General features: G+C 45.1%; 2 protein-coding genes across 2 annotated transcripts; both read left to right on the top strand.

Moving 5' to 3' along the window:
* The first annotated feature begins 1,774 nt into the window (after positions 1-1,774).
* ndufa2 (NADH:ubiquinone oxidoreductase subunit A2) lies at positions 1,775-5,756 on the top strand. The gene is made up of 3 exons (XM_007556518.2): positions 1,775-2,046; positions 5,403-5,509; positions 5,585-5,756. Exons 1-3 carry the CDS (start codon positions 1,943-1,945, stop codon positions 5,674-5,676), a joined length of 303 nt encoding a protein of 100 aa, XP_007556580.1. The 5' UTR covers positions 1,775-1,942; the 3' UTR covers positions 5,677-5,756.
* Positions 5,757-6,649: 893 nt separating this feature from the next.
* Positions 6,650-11,848, top strand: ik (IK cytokine). The gene is made up of 19 exons (XM_007556516.1): positions 6,650-6,848; positions 7,874-7,940; positions 8,015-8,107; positions 8,196-8,255; positions 8,351-8,518; positions 8,716-8,830; positions 8,904-8,974; positions 9,050-9,096; positions 9,786-9,949; positions 10,028-10,136; positions 10,201-10,240; positions 10,310-10,467; positions 10,544-10,625; positions 10,716-10,802; positions 10,909-10,966; positions 11,041-11,129; positions 11,203-11,311; positions 11,390-11,424; positions 11,665-11,848. The coding sequence occupies exons 1-19, from the start codon at positions 6,839-6,841 to the stop codon at positions 11,690-11,692; spliced, it is 1,590 nt and encodes a 529-aa protein (XP_007556578.1). The 5' UTR covers positions 6,650-6,838; the 3' UTR covers positions 11,693-11,848.
* The last annotated feature ends 2,292 nt before the right edge of the window (positions 11,849-14,140 follow it).

Here is a 14,140-nt window from a genome sequence, read left to right as displayed (position 1 = left end):
TAGACTTAGCTCCTTTTTCTGTTGAAGGTAGCCAATATTTCAATTATATTTAGCTCTTAACTCTTACTTTAATAAGAAGAATTTGAAATGGGAGGGAGGAACTGAGCGTTAGCACTAGAGCAGGGGAACTACTGCAGCTGACAGTAAAAAAAATAAAATAAAGTATGCCTTCAACGTAGAGCCTTTAAAACCACAAAATAAAATCTGAATATTTTTCTAGAAAACTTTGGTGCTGAGCTTTAAGTTTGTTATACTTCCCAAATATTCAATTCCTACATATTTAGAGGTTATAACATGAAAAAAAAGAATAAATAAAAGTTTAAAGCCACTCGAGTTATAATTTAAATAACACATAACTTGTATTGAGAACCACTGCAATAAATCAATATTTATGAGGAATTTTATTAAGTGGGGTTACTTATTAAAACTTGTTTTTAGTCAGAGCCTTAAGTTTTTGTAAAGGTGTAGCAGAGATTAGATCTGTGATACTGAACCAAACTCATATCTAAACATCATTTGAATCTTAGTTGTACTTCTATGGGTCTCAGCAGGCTGTTTACTGAGAAAAACACTTTTGTTATTCATTGCTACTTACTAGTCATTTTTGATGGTGCAGCTTGAACAAAAAAATTTGAACGACATTTTACTGTAACTTTGCTGGCCCCCCCAAAATTGCTCTTGAAAAATTACCCTGTTTATGGTCCCCTCCAATAATGAGATGGGACCTACGCCCTTGGCTCTGACCTCTGGCCTCTGGCCTTGGAGCAGGTGCTGACTTTAACCCAAATCACCAGGTTCTTGTCCCATCTCAGGTCCTGGTGTTGCCATGGTCAGTGTTTCCTGGGCGGGTTCTCCGGCAGCCAAACATGCAGGTTCTGGAAAGCGCTGATCCAGAACCGCTCCCTGCTTCCAGAACCACCTGATGCCAGTCAGTGAATCAGCCACCAACTGAGACAGGAAGCAGGGAAGGGCTAAAGCAAGCAGGGCAGGAGGACCAGGGATCAGGGAACATGCAGATCCTGGAGGAGCAGGATCTGCATGTTCCCTGGTCCCTGAGTAGATCCTGCTCCTCCAGGAGCTACATGTTCTAGTTCTGGTTCTGTTTCCAGACCAGAACCATGCCCAGGAATTAGCCTGGCCCTGCATAACGAGGCGGTTCTGATTTGGTTTTCCGGTCCCACCCCCTGGTGGGCGACTTTTAAACAACACGTTTAACTGATTAGCTTAGGCGGTTACGTGGTCTTTGAAAGCTTTGCCCGATCAGAGAGCCCGGTCTGTCAGCGCGGTTCTGATCCAGATTTGATGGGGTTTTTTTGTTCAGATGGATCAGATCCGTTTTTCTCTGGATGAAGAAATAAAACCATGATTATCTTCAGCACATATTTCAGATCTTATTTTTATTACTTTCAGTATTTTTCACTGATTTGATATCAGCCATACGTTCTCTCAACTCTGATTCTGGTATTTTGATCTGCTAAATGACTTTTCTGGATAATGACCTGAATATGTTTCTGTTAGATATAAAGCTTTCAAACGATAAAGAGACAGAATCAGAATGTTCTAATTATCATAAAACAGTCATTGACATCACTCCCCCCCCACATTATTCATAACAAATCCTGAATTTTAACAGCTGTACACTACTTTTTTACTGTGTGATAAAGAACTAGCAGGTGAGCGCCGTCTGGCGGCCAGTTGTTTATCTGTGATCCAACTTTTCAGTTTGCTATCTTTAGTAGCTTAAATATTTTCAGTTTAATGTCAGGTATAGCTGTACAGTGTTGCAATTTGACTTCCTGTGAAACGTTGTGTGTTTATTTGCGCAGCCTGATCCTGTCAGGACAAATCCAGGGAGAAACACGAACATATGTGGAGCCTGTCAGGATTCACCCGGGGCTGAAACAACTCACAGCTCGTCCTTGACAGACGAGAAGAAGCCAAGATGGCGGCCGCCGCAGCGAGAAGCCTGAGCTCCAATTTGGCTAAAAACCTCAGAGAGATTCGCCTCCACCTCTGCCAGAGCTCAGCAGCCAGCCAGGGTGCCAGGTGAGTGGAGAGCCAGGGCGGCCGGGGCCGGGGAGGTACTCCGGTTCATACCAAGGCTAACAGCTGCTGACCAGAGCTAGCTCATGCTAACTGATGCTCACCGAGGCTCACAGGCGGTACCTTCTCCCTCGTTCTGATTATTAATCGCAGTGTTGACCCGGGTTGGTCTCCACCTACCGCATCCTGCAGCCCAGAGACGGGATGAACTGAACAAGAACTTTCCGGGTCCTCTGAACAGCAGATTCCACTGAGGTCCAGTTTATTGTAGGTTCTGTACCGGTCTGTCAATCCCAGAAGAGTGACCAACTGTTAGTGGGTCAATGGTTCTGCTGATTGGGTCACTGAGCTGAAGAGAACCGGGTCCAGTTCAGAACTACTGCAGCTCCAGAGTCGCACCCTGTGACTGGTTTCAGTCCTCTGCTCACCTGGACCAGGTGTCTCTGTCCTTGTGGTGTGTTTGGGTGTTAATTGGTTTCCTAGGACTCCAACAAAGCAATCGCTGACCATCAGTCTACCTGGTTATCACCTGGTTATTATCTCCAGGTGTTGGTCAAAACATTAGATTATCATGAAAAAGTTTATTTAAATCGGTAATTTTTTTCAAAAAGTAAAATTTATATATTTTGTTTCTCACAACTAATGAAAACTCCAAATTCAGTATCTCAGAAAATTAGACTATTGCGGAAAGTTTAAATACTGAAGACCCCTGATGCTACACTCTAATCAGCTAAACATCTGCAGATCTGACCTGACAGTTGTCTAAAAGATGGCCTTTGACACCTTGCACTAGAGGGCAAGACACAAAGGTCATTGCTACAGAGGCTGGCTGTGCACTGAGCTCTGAGTTCAAACACATTCATAGGGAAGGAAACGATGTGGTAGAAAAAATGGACAATGAGGATAACAGCACCCTAGAGAGGATTGTGAAACAAAACCCATTTAAGATTCACAAAGAGTGGACTGAAAGCTGGAGTCGGTGCTTCAAGAACCACCAGGCACAGATAGACATGGGTTGCAGCTGTCGCATTCCTGGTGTCAAACCTGAACCAGAGATGGCATCAGAAACATCTCACCTGGGCTGAGGACAAACAGGACTGGACTTCTGCTGAATGGTCCAAGGTTATGTTCTCTGATTAAAGTAAATTTTGCATTTCCTTTGGAAATCACGGTCCCAGAGTCTGGAGGAAGAGAGGAGAGGCCGAATCCATATTGCTTGAGGTCCAGTCAAAGTTTTCACACTCAGTAATGGTTTGGGTGCCATGTCATCTGCTGGTGTTGGTTCACTGTGTTTTCTGAGGTCAAAGGTCAATTCAGCCATCTACCAGGAAGCTTTAGAGATCTTCCTGATGCTCACCAACTTTATGCAGATTTAATTTTCCAACATGACTTGGCACCTGCACAGAGTGCCAAAGCTACCAGTACCTGGTCTAAGGACCACAGTGCCCCTGTTCTTCATTGGCCAGCAAAGTCTCCTGACCTTAACTCCATAGAAAATCTCTGGCGTATTGTGAAGAGGAAGATGTGTTACTCCAGACCCAACAATTCAGAAGAGCTGAAGGTCACCATCAGGTCAACCTGGGCTCTCATAACACCTGAGCAGTGCCACAGACTGATCAACTCTATTGCTGCAGTAATCTGGGCAAAAGGAGCCCCAACTAAGTACTGAGTGCTGAACATGCTTATGCTTTTCATGTTGATACGTTCAGTGGGCCAACATTTCTAAAAATGCATTTTTTTTATATTGGTCTTAAGTAATATTAAAATTTTCCAAGATACTGAATTTGGAGTTTTCATTAGTCATGAGTTTTAATCAACATTAAAAGATAAAAACATTTTGTGTTGTGTGTAACATTCGTTACACACATCAGTCTGTTGTGTGTAACGAATGAATATAAAATACAAGTTTCACTTTTTGAAAGGAATTACTGATTTAACTTTTTCATGATAATCACATTTTTCAACCAGCACCTGTAGGTGATAATTACCTAGATCAAATCATTATCTCACCTGGTTATATAGATATTGTCTTGTATTTACTTGGTTATTACCTAAGAATGAATGAATGATAATAACCCATGAGGGAAATTCACATGGTTACTACCATGTGAATTTTTTATTATCTAGTTATTATGTAGTTATTATCTGATTAATACCTGGTTACTTGGTTATCTAGTTATTCTGTAGTTATCAAGTGGTCTTCATCTAGAATACTCTGCAGAGGAGAGCCCACTTGTCCTACAGGGACCCACCCTGATGGATTTATCCTGGATTTATTTGGATGCATGATAACAGGATTTCTGCTATTTGGAGTTGGCGTATATTGACATTTCAATAAATTTGTGATGGACTGATTCGAACTAGTGAACACTTAGACTGACATGCTGTGGGACAGAGACACAAATTGGATGCGATTCTTTCGCAGGCAAACTTTAGATGCTAAAACTCACTAGCGGCATGGAATCCATCTTGGAGAAGTTGCTAGTTTCAGCCCGATGGGAATGACCACGCTAATTTGGATGATTGAAAATAAGAGATGTACCGGTTGAGACTGTAGGGGGGATGGAAATTTTAAGTTTGCCCGATCTAAAGACAATAGTTTATTCTGAATCTGGCTCCCTGTGGCCTTGGCTGGCTGACTATCTTAAATCTCCTGGAGTTTATCTAAACAAGCCACTCTTTCCTGTCTCCTCCCCCCTTCTGAATGACAACCATGGAGTCATATGGCAGCACTTAAGGACTCGCTCTGAGATAATACCACCTTATCATAAACTGTTTTTGCATAGGAGAGCAGGCTGCACAAAATTCATGGTCAAACTGCACACACATCTCATGTTACAGATACATTTCTGCGATGTCACTGCCTTTGCTGGCCATGTCTTCTATGTTGCTACTTGTACTATCGTTCCCTGATGTGTTGGTTCTTGCCCCGTCTGTTTATTTGTCTAGTTTATTGCTTTTAGAAATTGTGGAGTACTCTTTATTTAGACCAGTATTATACTTTTTAGATTATTATGCAGAGAAACTCCTATTAGTTTTTCCAGGGAAACTCCTTCTAGCTTATAAATGATAAATTATGGAGTATTTATAATTATCTTGCAACCCAGAAAAGGAATTAGAACAAACTTAGAATTCAGAACAGGAACATTTAGTTTTCTTCTTTTGCTCTTTCCTTTGGTTTGTTATTTTTGTTTGCATTTCCTTCTATTTCATGTAAAGTATTTTGAACTACCTTGTTGCTGAAAATGTGCTAAATAAAATGACCTTACCTTGCATTACTGGTTATTACCTGGTTATCACCTGGCTACAGACCCCCTGGTTGCCATGGCGCCCCTTGATGGTTGTGTTTGGTGTTTCAGGGACTTTGTGGAGCAGAACTATGTGGGCCTGAAGAAGGCCAACCCAGACCTTCCCATTCTGATTCGAGAGTGTTCTGGAGTCCAGGCCCGGCTCTGGGCCCGATATGGTGAGTAGGCGAGGATCTGCGGCGGTCTCACTCTGCTGCATTAAGCTCAACCTGACCTGATGTGTTTGTGCTCAGATTTTGGGAAGGAGAGGAGCGTCTCGGTGGACAACATGTCAGCTGAGCAGGTGGCCGCCACCCTTAAGACTCTAGCCCAGTCCACACATTAAGCCCTGTACCCTCAAAGCCAGCTCGACTTTCTCTATTTTCTCTGTAAATGTGTTGATATGAATAAAGACTCTTGACTCCACAGCTGCGTGTTTACTGGGAGGACTGGGAGGAGTGATCCGGATGGTTCATGTTGAACGGGTCAGAACCAGAACATCTCAGATTCACTCTATGATTTCATAAAATATTTTAAACATAAAAAGCAAATAATTTTACAGCATCTACTTTCTAAGATTGTTTGTTTTACAGAAATAAAATTCTTTCAGATCCTAAGTTTATTCATAAATCACCCAAATAAGGAAAAATGTGTTTTCTCTAAGTCAGATTTTAATCTCTGATTCACAGTTGACCTCCATCTGTGTGAATGAGACCGACAGCTTCACTCCACACTTTATAGATTTTATCCTAAAACTCATCCAGAAATTCATAAGGTAGAACAAGATAGATCAATTTAAACCTGCATCTCAGTTTTTAAGCAGGAAAATTAGGAGATTTTTTGCTTGTTTGTTTGGCACATTGTCCACACAAAAGATCTGAATATGGTTCTGCTTTGCTTTCAGCATAATAAAACATATAATACATAAAGATTATGTACATAAAAAGAGCCAAAAAATACATGTACTTTCTTTGTTTAGTTGCTTTATGTTATGGTTATTGTAGCTGAACGTCAGAGGTCGTTTATTATATAATTGAGAGAACTGAAGCAGCTGCTTCAGTTCTCTCCAGCTGGTCCTGGAGAACCTTCATCAGAAGAGGCTGCAGTGACTTCTCCAGCCTGCAGTGGGCGGTGTTACCCTGCCCAGCCTGACGAGAAGAAAGCCCTAAACTGAAATTTAAAATAAATTAAATTTTTACATAATCAGTGTCAGATCTTAGCCTTTTATTTTCTTTCATTATTTTATTTAGTTTAATCATTTTCATAGTTCTAGCTTCTGTGCCCCATTATGCGCTGCTTTAATCCTCCTCTTGGGGTCGCTGTCTGAATGAAACGGCAGGAAGTGACGCCATTGCGCCTCTACACAGCTTCAGACAAACACAACAAACAGTCGCAGAGAAAAACAGCTTCAACCGACAGAGAAACAATTAAACACTGAGACTTATACCGTCCCACAGCCGGGATAAATCTCCTGTCAGCCCGGAGCAGAGGACCAGAAGCCCGCAGAGATGCCTGAGAGTGAGTCTGTTAGCATGCTAACTGTCGGTTAGATAGCGTAGCATCCTGTAAGACTGATATCTAGCTAAAAACAAATCTCTATATAATATAGCAGTATGTCAGTTATGATTATGAATTAAACTCTATAATCCCAGAAACATCTCTGGTTGTTTCAGAATGTGTCCTTTAATTTCAAAAAGACTGTTAGCTCAGACCATCACCAGACTCGGCTCTTCTATCGCCGGTTTGAAGTATTTTTGCTGTTCAGTTTCTCCTCTTCGCTGCTTTTAAGCTCTTTATCTGGAAGATTAAAACTGAGGACTCGTTGATACTATCGGCACAATTCTCATCATTTGTAGAGTAAATTAGACCTGATAAAATCAGATTACAGTGGCTGGTTCCGTGCAGACCAGATGAACCGGATTTCTGATCATGATGTGGAACCTCCAGATGTTGTCCAGATGTTTCCTCATCGGTCTGGCTTTAGGTCTGGCACCCAGGACCCGGCTGAGGCGGCCCGGGTTCCTTCTGGAGACTCCAGGAAATTTTCCTTCTCTTTGTGAAACATGAGAGAATGTAATGGAGGTTGATAAGCTGAGCGCCTCCGCTACAAGAAATAATGGTGCAAATATTTACCCTACATGATTTTTTTTGCACATTTTACAAGCACAATGTATTTTATTTAGGTTTTACTCAGATTTTATGTAACAAACCAACACCAGGCAGCAGAAACAAGGCTTGCATTTTCTTTTAAATAAAAACCTCAAATGTGGGGCAAATACTTGTATTCACATTTACTCAAAAATATACACTGATAAAACATTTGAAAGTCATGGATCATTTTCCATCATTTTTCTGAGGGAAAATTCTGACCTCACCTGTCTTCTGCTATGTAGAGCTAGCAGACGCCTCAGTCAAAGGTTAAAGGTTTGTCCTGGGACTGGGGGTCGTGTTTGTTCCTCAGCTTCAGCTTCCCGTTATTTGGAGGTAAATGTGTAGCGCCCCCTGCTGTCCGCCTGCTGCCTAACATATTGTCTGTGTTGCAGCTGAGAGCTACTCCAACCCTCTGGCCCCCGAGGGCCACGAAGTGGATGACCACCGCTCTGCCGCGCAGTGAGTGCTGCTCACATACACACTGCAACACACATCGTCACTGCTCCTGCTGAACTCTGTGTGTGTGTCCTCAGGTCCAAACTGACCAACGATGACTTCAGGAAGTTGCTGATGACACCTCGGGCTACGCCTGCCTCGGCTCCACCCACTAAGTCCAGACATCATGAGTGAGTTGGCTCAGAAACCAGACAGAGGTCAAAGGTAGACTGTTTCTGCTGCACCCCTGCTGACAGGAGCCGTGTGTTTATTTCCCAGAATGCCGAGGGACTACAACGAGGACGAGGACCCCGCGGCCAGGAGGAGGAAGAAGAAGAGGTCAGAGGTCACGTTCCGGGCGGGTCAGAGTCGGTCCATCTGTCCTCAGCCATCCTCAGCTGTCCCCTGTGTGTCCCCTGTCTGTCCCCCTGCAGCTATTACGCCAAGCTGCGGCAGCAGGAGATGGAGCGGGAGAGAGAGCTGGCTGAGAAGTACCGGGACCGAGCCCGAGAGCGCCGCGACGGCGTCAACAAGGACTACGAAGAGACCGAGCTCATCAGCACCACGGCCAACTACCGGGCCGTCGGACCCACTGCCGAGGCGTGAGTACTGCTGCTGCTCCTGATCCAGGTCCAGGTTCAGGTTCTGGTTCAGGTCGGGTTCTGGTCCAGCACGGCCAACTACCGGGCCGTCGGACCCACTGCCGAGGCGTGAGTACTGCTGCTGCTCCTGATCCAGGTCCAGGTTCAGGTTCTGGTTCTGGTCTCTACATGTAAACCCGGCGTCTCATGTGATCCAGGGACAAGTCTGCAGCAGAGAAGCGCCGGCAGCTGATCCAGGAGTCCAAGTTCTTGGGTGGTGACATGGAGCACACTCACTTGGTGAAAGGTCTGGACTTCGCTCTGCTGCAGAAGGTCAGGCTGGATCTAAAGGGTCAGGGGTCAGGGAGGGTCTGGTGGGTCGGCTCTGAATGTGTGTGTCTTCCAGGTGAGAGCTGAGATCACCAGCAAAGAGAAAGAGGAGGAGGATATGATGGAGAAGGTCCAGAAGGAGACCAAGTAAGACCAGCGAGTCCTGCACGGCTAGAGCGGGTCAGAACCGGTTCTGATTTGCTCTGCTCTGTGTTTGAACAGGAAGGACGTAGAGCCAGAGGAGAAGATCGAGTTCAAGACTCGACTGGGTGAGTCCCCGGTACCAAGGACATGTTCAGAGTTCATCCCAGGAGTCCAACTGATGCTAGGCGACCCAGTTGCTGGGAGCAGTCAAAACCGTTGCTAGGTGGTCAACCCTGTTGCTAGGGGGGGTCAAACCCGTGGCTATGTGGTTGACCTTGTTGCTAGATGTAGACCTGTAAACCTTCCAGAGACTGTGATCGGTTGTTTGTCTTGTGTAATGGCAGTTGGTAACAGTTTTATGCAGCATTGGCGCCTCCTGCTGGTGAGGTCCACATGTCCGTTAACTCTGTCCTGGTAGCTGTGACTTCCTGAGGCTCAGATGACGTAGCAGGTCAGATCTTGGCTCTGATTGGCTGAAACATGAAACAAAGTAAAACAATAAACCCAATGCTCCGCCCCTCTACTCCAACTGGGTAGAGGGACCTCTTTACTCAAACTGAAGCTCCGCTCCTTTACTGTTAAAATCAGCAGCAGCTGTGAAGGCCTGACATGCTGCAGGAATCAGGGAAAATTCAGAGAGAAATCGTTCTGTAGTTGTAAGAGCTTTTTTCCCCAAATGGTGCTGTTAGCACCATGTAGTTCACAGTAGTTGCCTTTAGCCTCATGCTAAAAGCAGCTGTTGTTAGCGTCATGCTAAAAGTAGCTACCGTAAGCCTCATGTCCATCCTGAAGCCGTTGTCCTGGGCATCCCCAGGCAGGAACATCTACCGCGTGGCGTTCCGGTCGGGCGTCCAGGAGAGGAATGAGCTGTTCCTGCCCGGCAGGATGGCTTACGTGGTCGACCTGGACGACGAGTTCACCGACACCGACATCCCCACCACCCTGATCCGCAGCAAGGCCGACTGCCCAAGCATGGAGGTCAGACACGTCCCCATGGAAACACTGCTGTCCCTCTGTCTCCCTCTGTGTCCTCACGCTGTCCTCTTGCTGTCCCAGGCTCAGACGACTCTCACCACCAACGACATCGTGATCTCCAAGCTGACCCAGATCCTGTCCTATCTGAGACAGGGGACACGCCACAAGAAGATGAAGAAGAAGGATAAAGGTTGGACTCACTTGCAACCTGTGTCCCCTGGACTCGTCCTCATCCTAACGTGTCTCTGTTTCAGGTAAACTGGACGACAAGCGAGCTCCTGAAGCTGATCTCAGGTAGGTTGTCCTCCGCCGTCTCTGTCCCCACGCCCGGCTGTCCGAGTAACGCCTCCACTCCTCTTTCAGCATCTTTGACGACATCGGGGACTACATCCCTTCTGCCACGTCTAAACCCAAAGACAAAGAGCGCCACCGGGGACGAGACGAGGACAGCAAGAGCAGAAGACACGCCTACTTTGAGAAACCGCGCGTAGACGAACACCCACTGATGGATGTAGACACGGGTAGGTGTCCCACACTCTGACCCGGACTGACCAGCTGATGGGTAACCTGTCCATCTGTCTGTTCCCCGTCCTCCAGGTCCTGGGTCGATCAAAGACCAGATCAAGATGATCAATGAGAAGTTTGGAACAGCAGCCAACCAGTGGCAGAACCAGGAACCATATCCTTCTTTACTGTTATTTCCTGTCTGACCTTGATCCGGTTCTGAACGGTACCATGAGTCCAGTTGTCAGCCTTAACTGGTGTTTACTGGTTCCCAGAGGAGGGACTCCAGTAAGGAGCAGCTGGGAGATTTCTTTGGAGGATCCAACTCCTACGCAGAGTGTTACCCGGCAACGTGAGACACACACACACACACAGACACTCTCGCACACATGCTTACCCAGGTGTGTCCTGACCTGAGGACCAGCCGCTGTCCCCTCTGATCAGGTGTGTCTCCACAGGATGGACGACCTGGCAGTGGACAGCGATGAGGAGGTGGACTATAGCAAGATGGACCAGGTAGGTGGTTCTCCCAGCATGCCTTGCTGCTGGCGTCATGGGGTCAGAGGTGATGGTCTGTGGTTCTGTTCCAGGGGAACAAGAAGGGTCCGCTGGGCCGCTGGGACTTCGACACCCAGGAGGAGTACTCTGATTACATGAACAACAAGGAGGCACTGCCCAAGTACGCCGGCTGTTCCCTCAACGCTGACTGGCAGGTGCCAGGCTGCTGCTGACGCTGACATTTGTCCCCACAGGGCCGCCTTCCAGTACGGCATCAAGATGTCTGAAGGCAGGAAGACACGTCGATTCAAGGAGACCAATGAGAAGGCGGAGCTGGACCGCCAATGGAAGAAGATCAGCGCGGTGAGTCTGATGAAGGCTAGCGACTGGCTGAAGCTCCTCCCCTCTGCTTTGGAAGCTAAACTCTCTGTTCTGATGCAGATCATCGAGAAGAGGAAGAAGATGGAGGCTGATGGGTAACTACTTCCTGTTTACTGCTTCCTGTTTGCTTCTTGTTTACTGATACCTGTTGATGCATTCCCATTTTCAACTTCCTGTTTTCCACTTTTTGTTTTCTCCTTCCTGCTTTACACTTCCTGCTTCCTCCTTCCTGTAAGGAAGGAGGAAGCAGGAAGTTTGTCAAACTAGTTTGTCAAACTAGTTTGACAAAGTTTGGTGGTTATCGTCTGTAAAACATGATCCGGTTGTTTTTCCAGCGTCGATGTCAAGAGACCTAAGTACTGAAGACCTGCTGAGGTTCTGCTTTCTGACCCGTACCGACCTGTTGCTAGGAACTTTAAACACAGTCTGTTGTCATGGAAACAAGATTTATCCTGATTATTGTATCTGTTGTTATTGATCAGTTGTTGTGATTTCCCAATAAAAAACCATCAGATCCCAGTTTGTCTCACTGGTTTGATGTTCTGGATCTTCCAGGCTTCTGTAGTAGGAGATTGGGATGAGGGATGGACTGAGGAAGGTTCTGCTTCTGGTTCTGGTCTCCAGCGATCCTGAGGCGAGTCCACTGTGGGCCGGTCAGCAGAACTTGGACTCTCTTTCTAAGGTTGTGGAGGTCCAATAGAACCATTTTCAACCAGTTCTCTGATGGTTCTGGGCTGGTTCTGAATGAAGTGTAGTGCCTGATGCCTTCAAGGGGCTGCGCTGTTCTGAGCTTAAAGTTCTGGTTCCGTTGAACAAACTGGATCAAAGTTCACAGAAAGTTTTTTTATTTAGCCTTTAAATAATACGCAACTGTTTGAGTTCTGATACGGGCTGGTCTCAGGAGGTTCGGATTCTGAGCTTGTTAGCACAACAAGGTTCTGTTCATTCATGACTGAATATGGATCTGGGCGGTATCCGTATTCAGATATATAGATTGTTATGGTCTGACTCTAGAACCATAAATAAAGGGAAGCAGTCCATGGGGTAACTTCAAATTAGATTTAACAAAAATCATGACTGGCTGAAGAAAAGAGGGCAAGGAGAGGGACAAAGGGGAGAGAGCGACAAAAAGAGAGAAAATGGGCAGTTTGAGCGAGAGACAAACGTGCATCTTAAGCTGGATCTCAAGTTCTGGAGACACTGGTGAGCTGCCACCATTTCCTATCAGGAGCTTTGAAGCAGAAGTTAGAGCAGTGGTGCCCAAACAGGGTCCTGGAAGTCCGGCATCCTGCATGTTTTAGTTCTCTCCCCGGTGGTAGTAACAACCTTCTCAGCATGTCAGTGTTCTTCTTAGGCCTTCTAATGACTCATCATTTGATGCAGGTGCGTTAAACCAGGGAGAGAACTAAAACATGAAGGATGCCGGCCCTCAGGGACTGACTTTGGAGACCACTGAGTTAGACAGACCCAGTGGACAGGGCTTGGCCCTTAACAGTATATATAATAGAGCCTAAATGAAAACACAAAAGACAATTGATATAGATTTGTTAACCATATCTGTATAATTCCCTTGAGTTTAACAGTCATTCTAGGAAGAAATAGCATTTCATTACATGGCAGACCCCCCCACACACACACGCACCTATTTCTGGGATTTTTTTGAATGTGACAGAATGTGCTGGTGCTATTTATTCTGTATTTTTACTTTGACTTTAGTTAAAATGTATTCTGAGTTTATATTTGGGGTTTATTTACAGAGATTACTTGTAGGTTAATAATTGTTTAATCTATTTTTTGTTTCTTTGTTTTTGTACTTGCTTTTCTAAGTTAGACATGAAGAACTGTGGCTCCATTTTCTACAGGAACTGGTACAGGACCAGCATACACTGGGTTGGGCCCATGGTTATTTACCAGAGCAGGAAACAATGAAATGTTTGATCTATATTTGCTTGCCAAACTGGAAACAATAAACCGTTAAAAAACAAACAAACAAAAAACGTCCAAGTTTCAGACATTGAACTTCTCTTGCCTGCGTTGAACACATCAGCTCAGTGCAGTGGCTCAGTGATTTAACTTTTACAGGATGTTTAGTTTGACAAACAGTCGCCACTACTACTACACACACAGGCTTCTACGGATTACAAATCCTGCATTACCCACGCACGGGTATTTTTAGACTATTATATCGCCACAGAGAAACAGTGTAATTAGCGCATCCATCCATGCTGACTGGATTTAATGACGTCAGTCAACAGTTAGGGTTCGAGCTTTAGATCAGGGGTCCCCAAACTTTTTCCTGCGAGGGCCACATAGCTGTTCCTTTCTCTGGTCGGGAGTGTTTCTCAGCGGACGCTTTCGGCTTGACACAGTGAAAGAGGATGGAACCTGGAACCATCGCTTGTTTTTGGCTTTGTTTGTTTTTTAAACACTTGTTTTCAAATTGTGGAATTTATTTTAGTTTGGTTAAACTCAGTCTCTAGAATACCAGAATTTGCAGCAAACTTTAGTCTCTGTCTCATTTCATCCTTTTGAAATATTAAATCAGCGGTTTTGATGGTAAAAGTTGAAAATGTTTATTTGTAACATTCTTCATTATTGTATATGATGCTTGCCGTAGCACTTAAGAGTTCATTAACAGGAAGGTGTTCTTTATAGCACATCTTAGCTTAAAGCGCCCTCTAGTGGATGTGCCTGCTGCTCATCCCTGGAGTTCAGAGTGACAGAAGATCAGGAAGAAAGAGTATGTGACATATTCATGGAACTATTCTGGTTATGTAGAAAAAGTTATTTCACTCTTAAGCTTTTATTTCT

Source organism: Poecilia formosa, unplaced genomic scaffold, assembly GCF_000485575.1.
Source record: "Poecilia formosa unplaced genomic scaffold, Poecilia_formosa-5.1.2 Scaffold79, whole genome shotgun sequence".
Lineage (NCBI taxonomy): Eukaryota > Metazoa > Chordata > Actinopteri > Cyprinodontiformes > Poeciliidae > Poecilia > Poecilia formosa.
Note: the sequence above shows the minus strand (reverse complement) of the source record. Positions and strands in the feature narration are given on the sequence as shown.

Bases quoted from the DNA above. Each gene is read 5' to 3' on its own strand.
- ndufa2 (XM_007556518.2), top strand. From the start codon at position 1,943: ATGGCGGCCGCCGCAGCGAGAAGCCTGAGCTCCAATTTGGCTAAAAAC. The intron at 2,047-5,402 runs GTGAGTGGAGAG...TTGGTGTTTCAG, and splicing joins GCAGCCAGCCAGGGTGCCAG to GGACTTTGTGGAGCAGAACT. The intron at 5,510-5,584 runs GTGAGTAGGCGA...GTTTGTGCTCAG, and splicing joins CCGGCTCTGGGCCCGATATG to ATTTTGGGAAGGAGAGGAGC.
- ik (XM_007556516.1), top strand. The intron at 9,950-10,027 runs GTCAGACACGTC...TTGCTGTCCCAG, and splicing joins CCGACTGCCCAAGCATGGAG to GCTCAGACGACTCTCACCAC. The intron at 10,468-10,543 runs GTAGGTGTCCCA...CCCGTCCTCCAG, and splicing joins ACTGATGGATGTAGACACGG to GTCCTGGGTCGATCAAAGAC.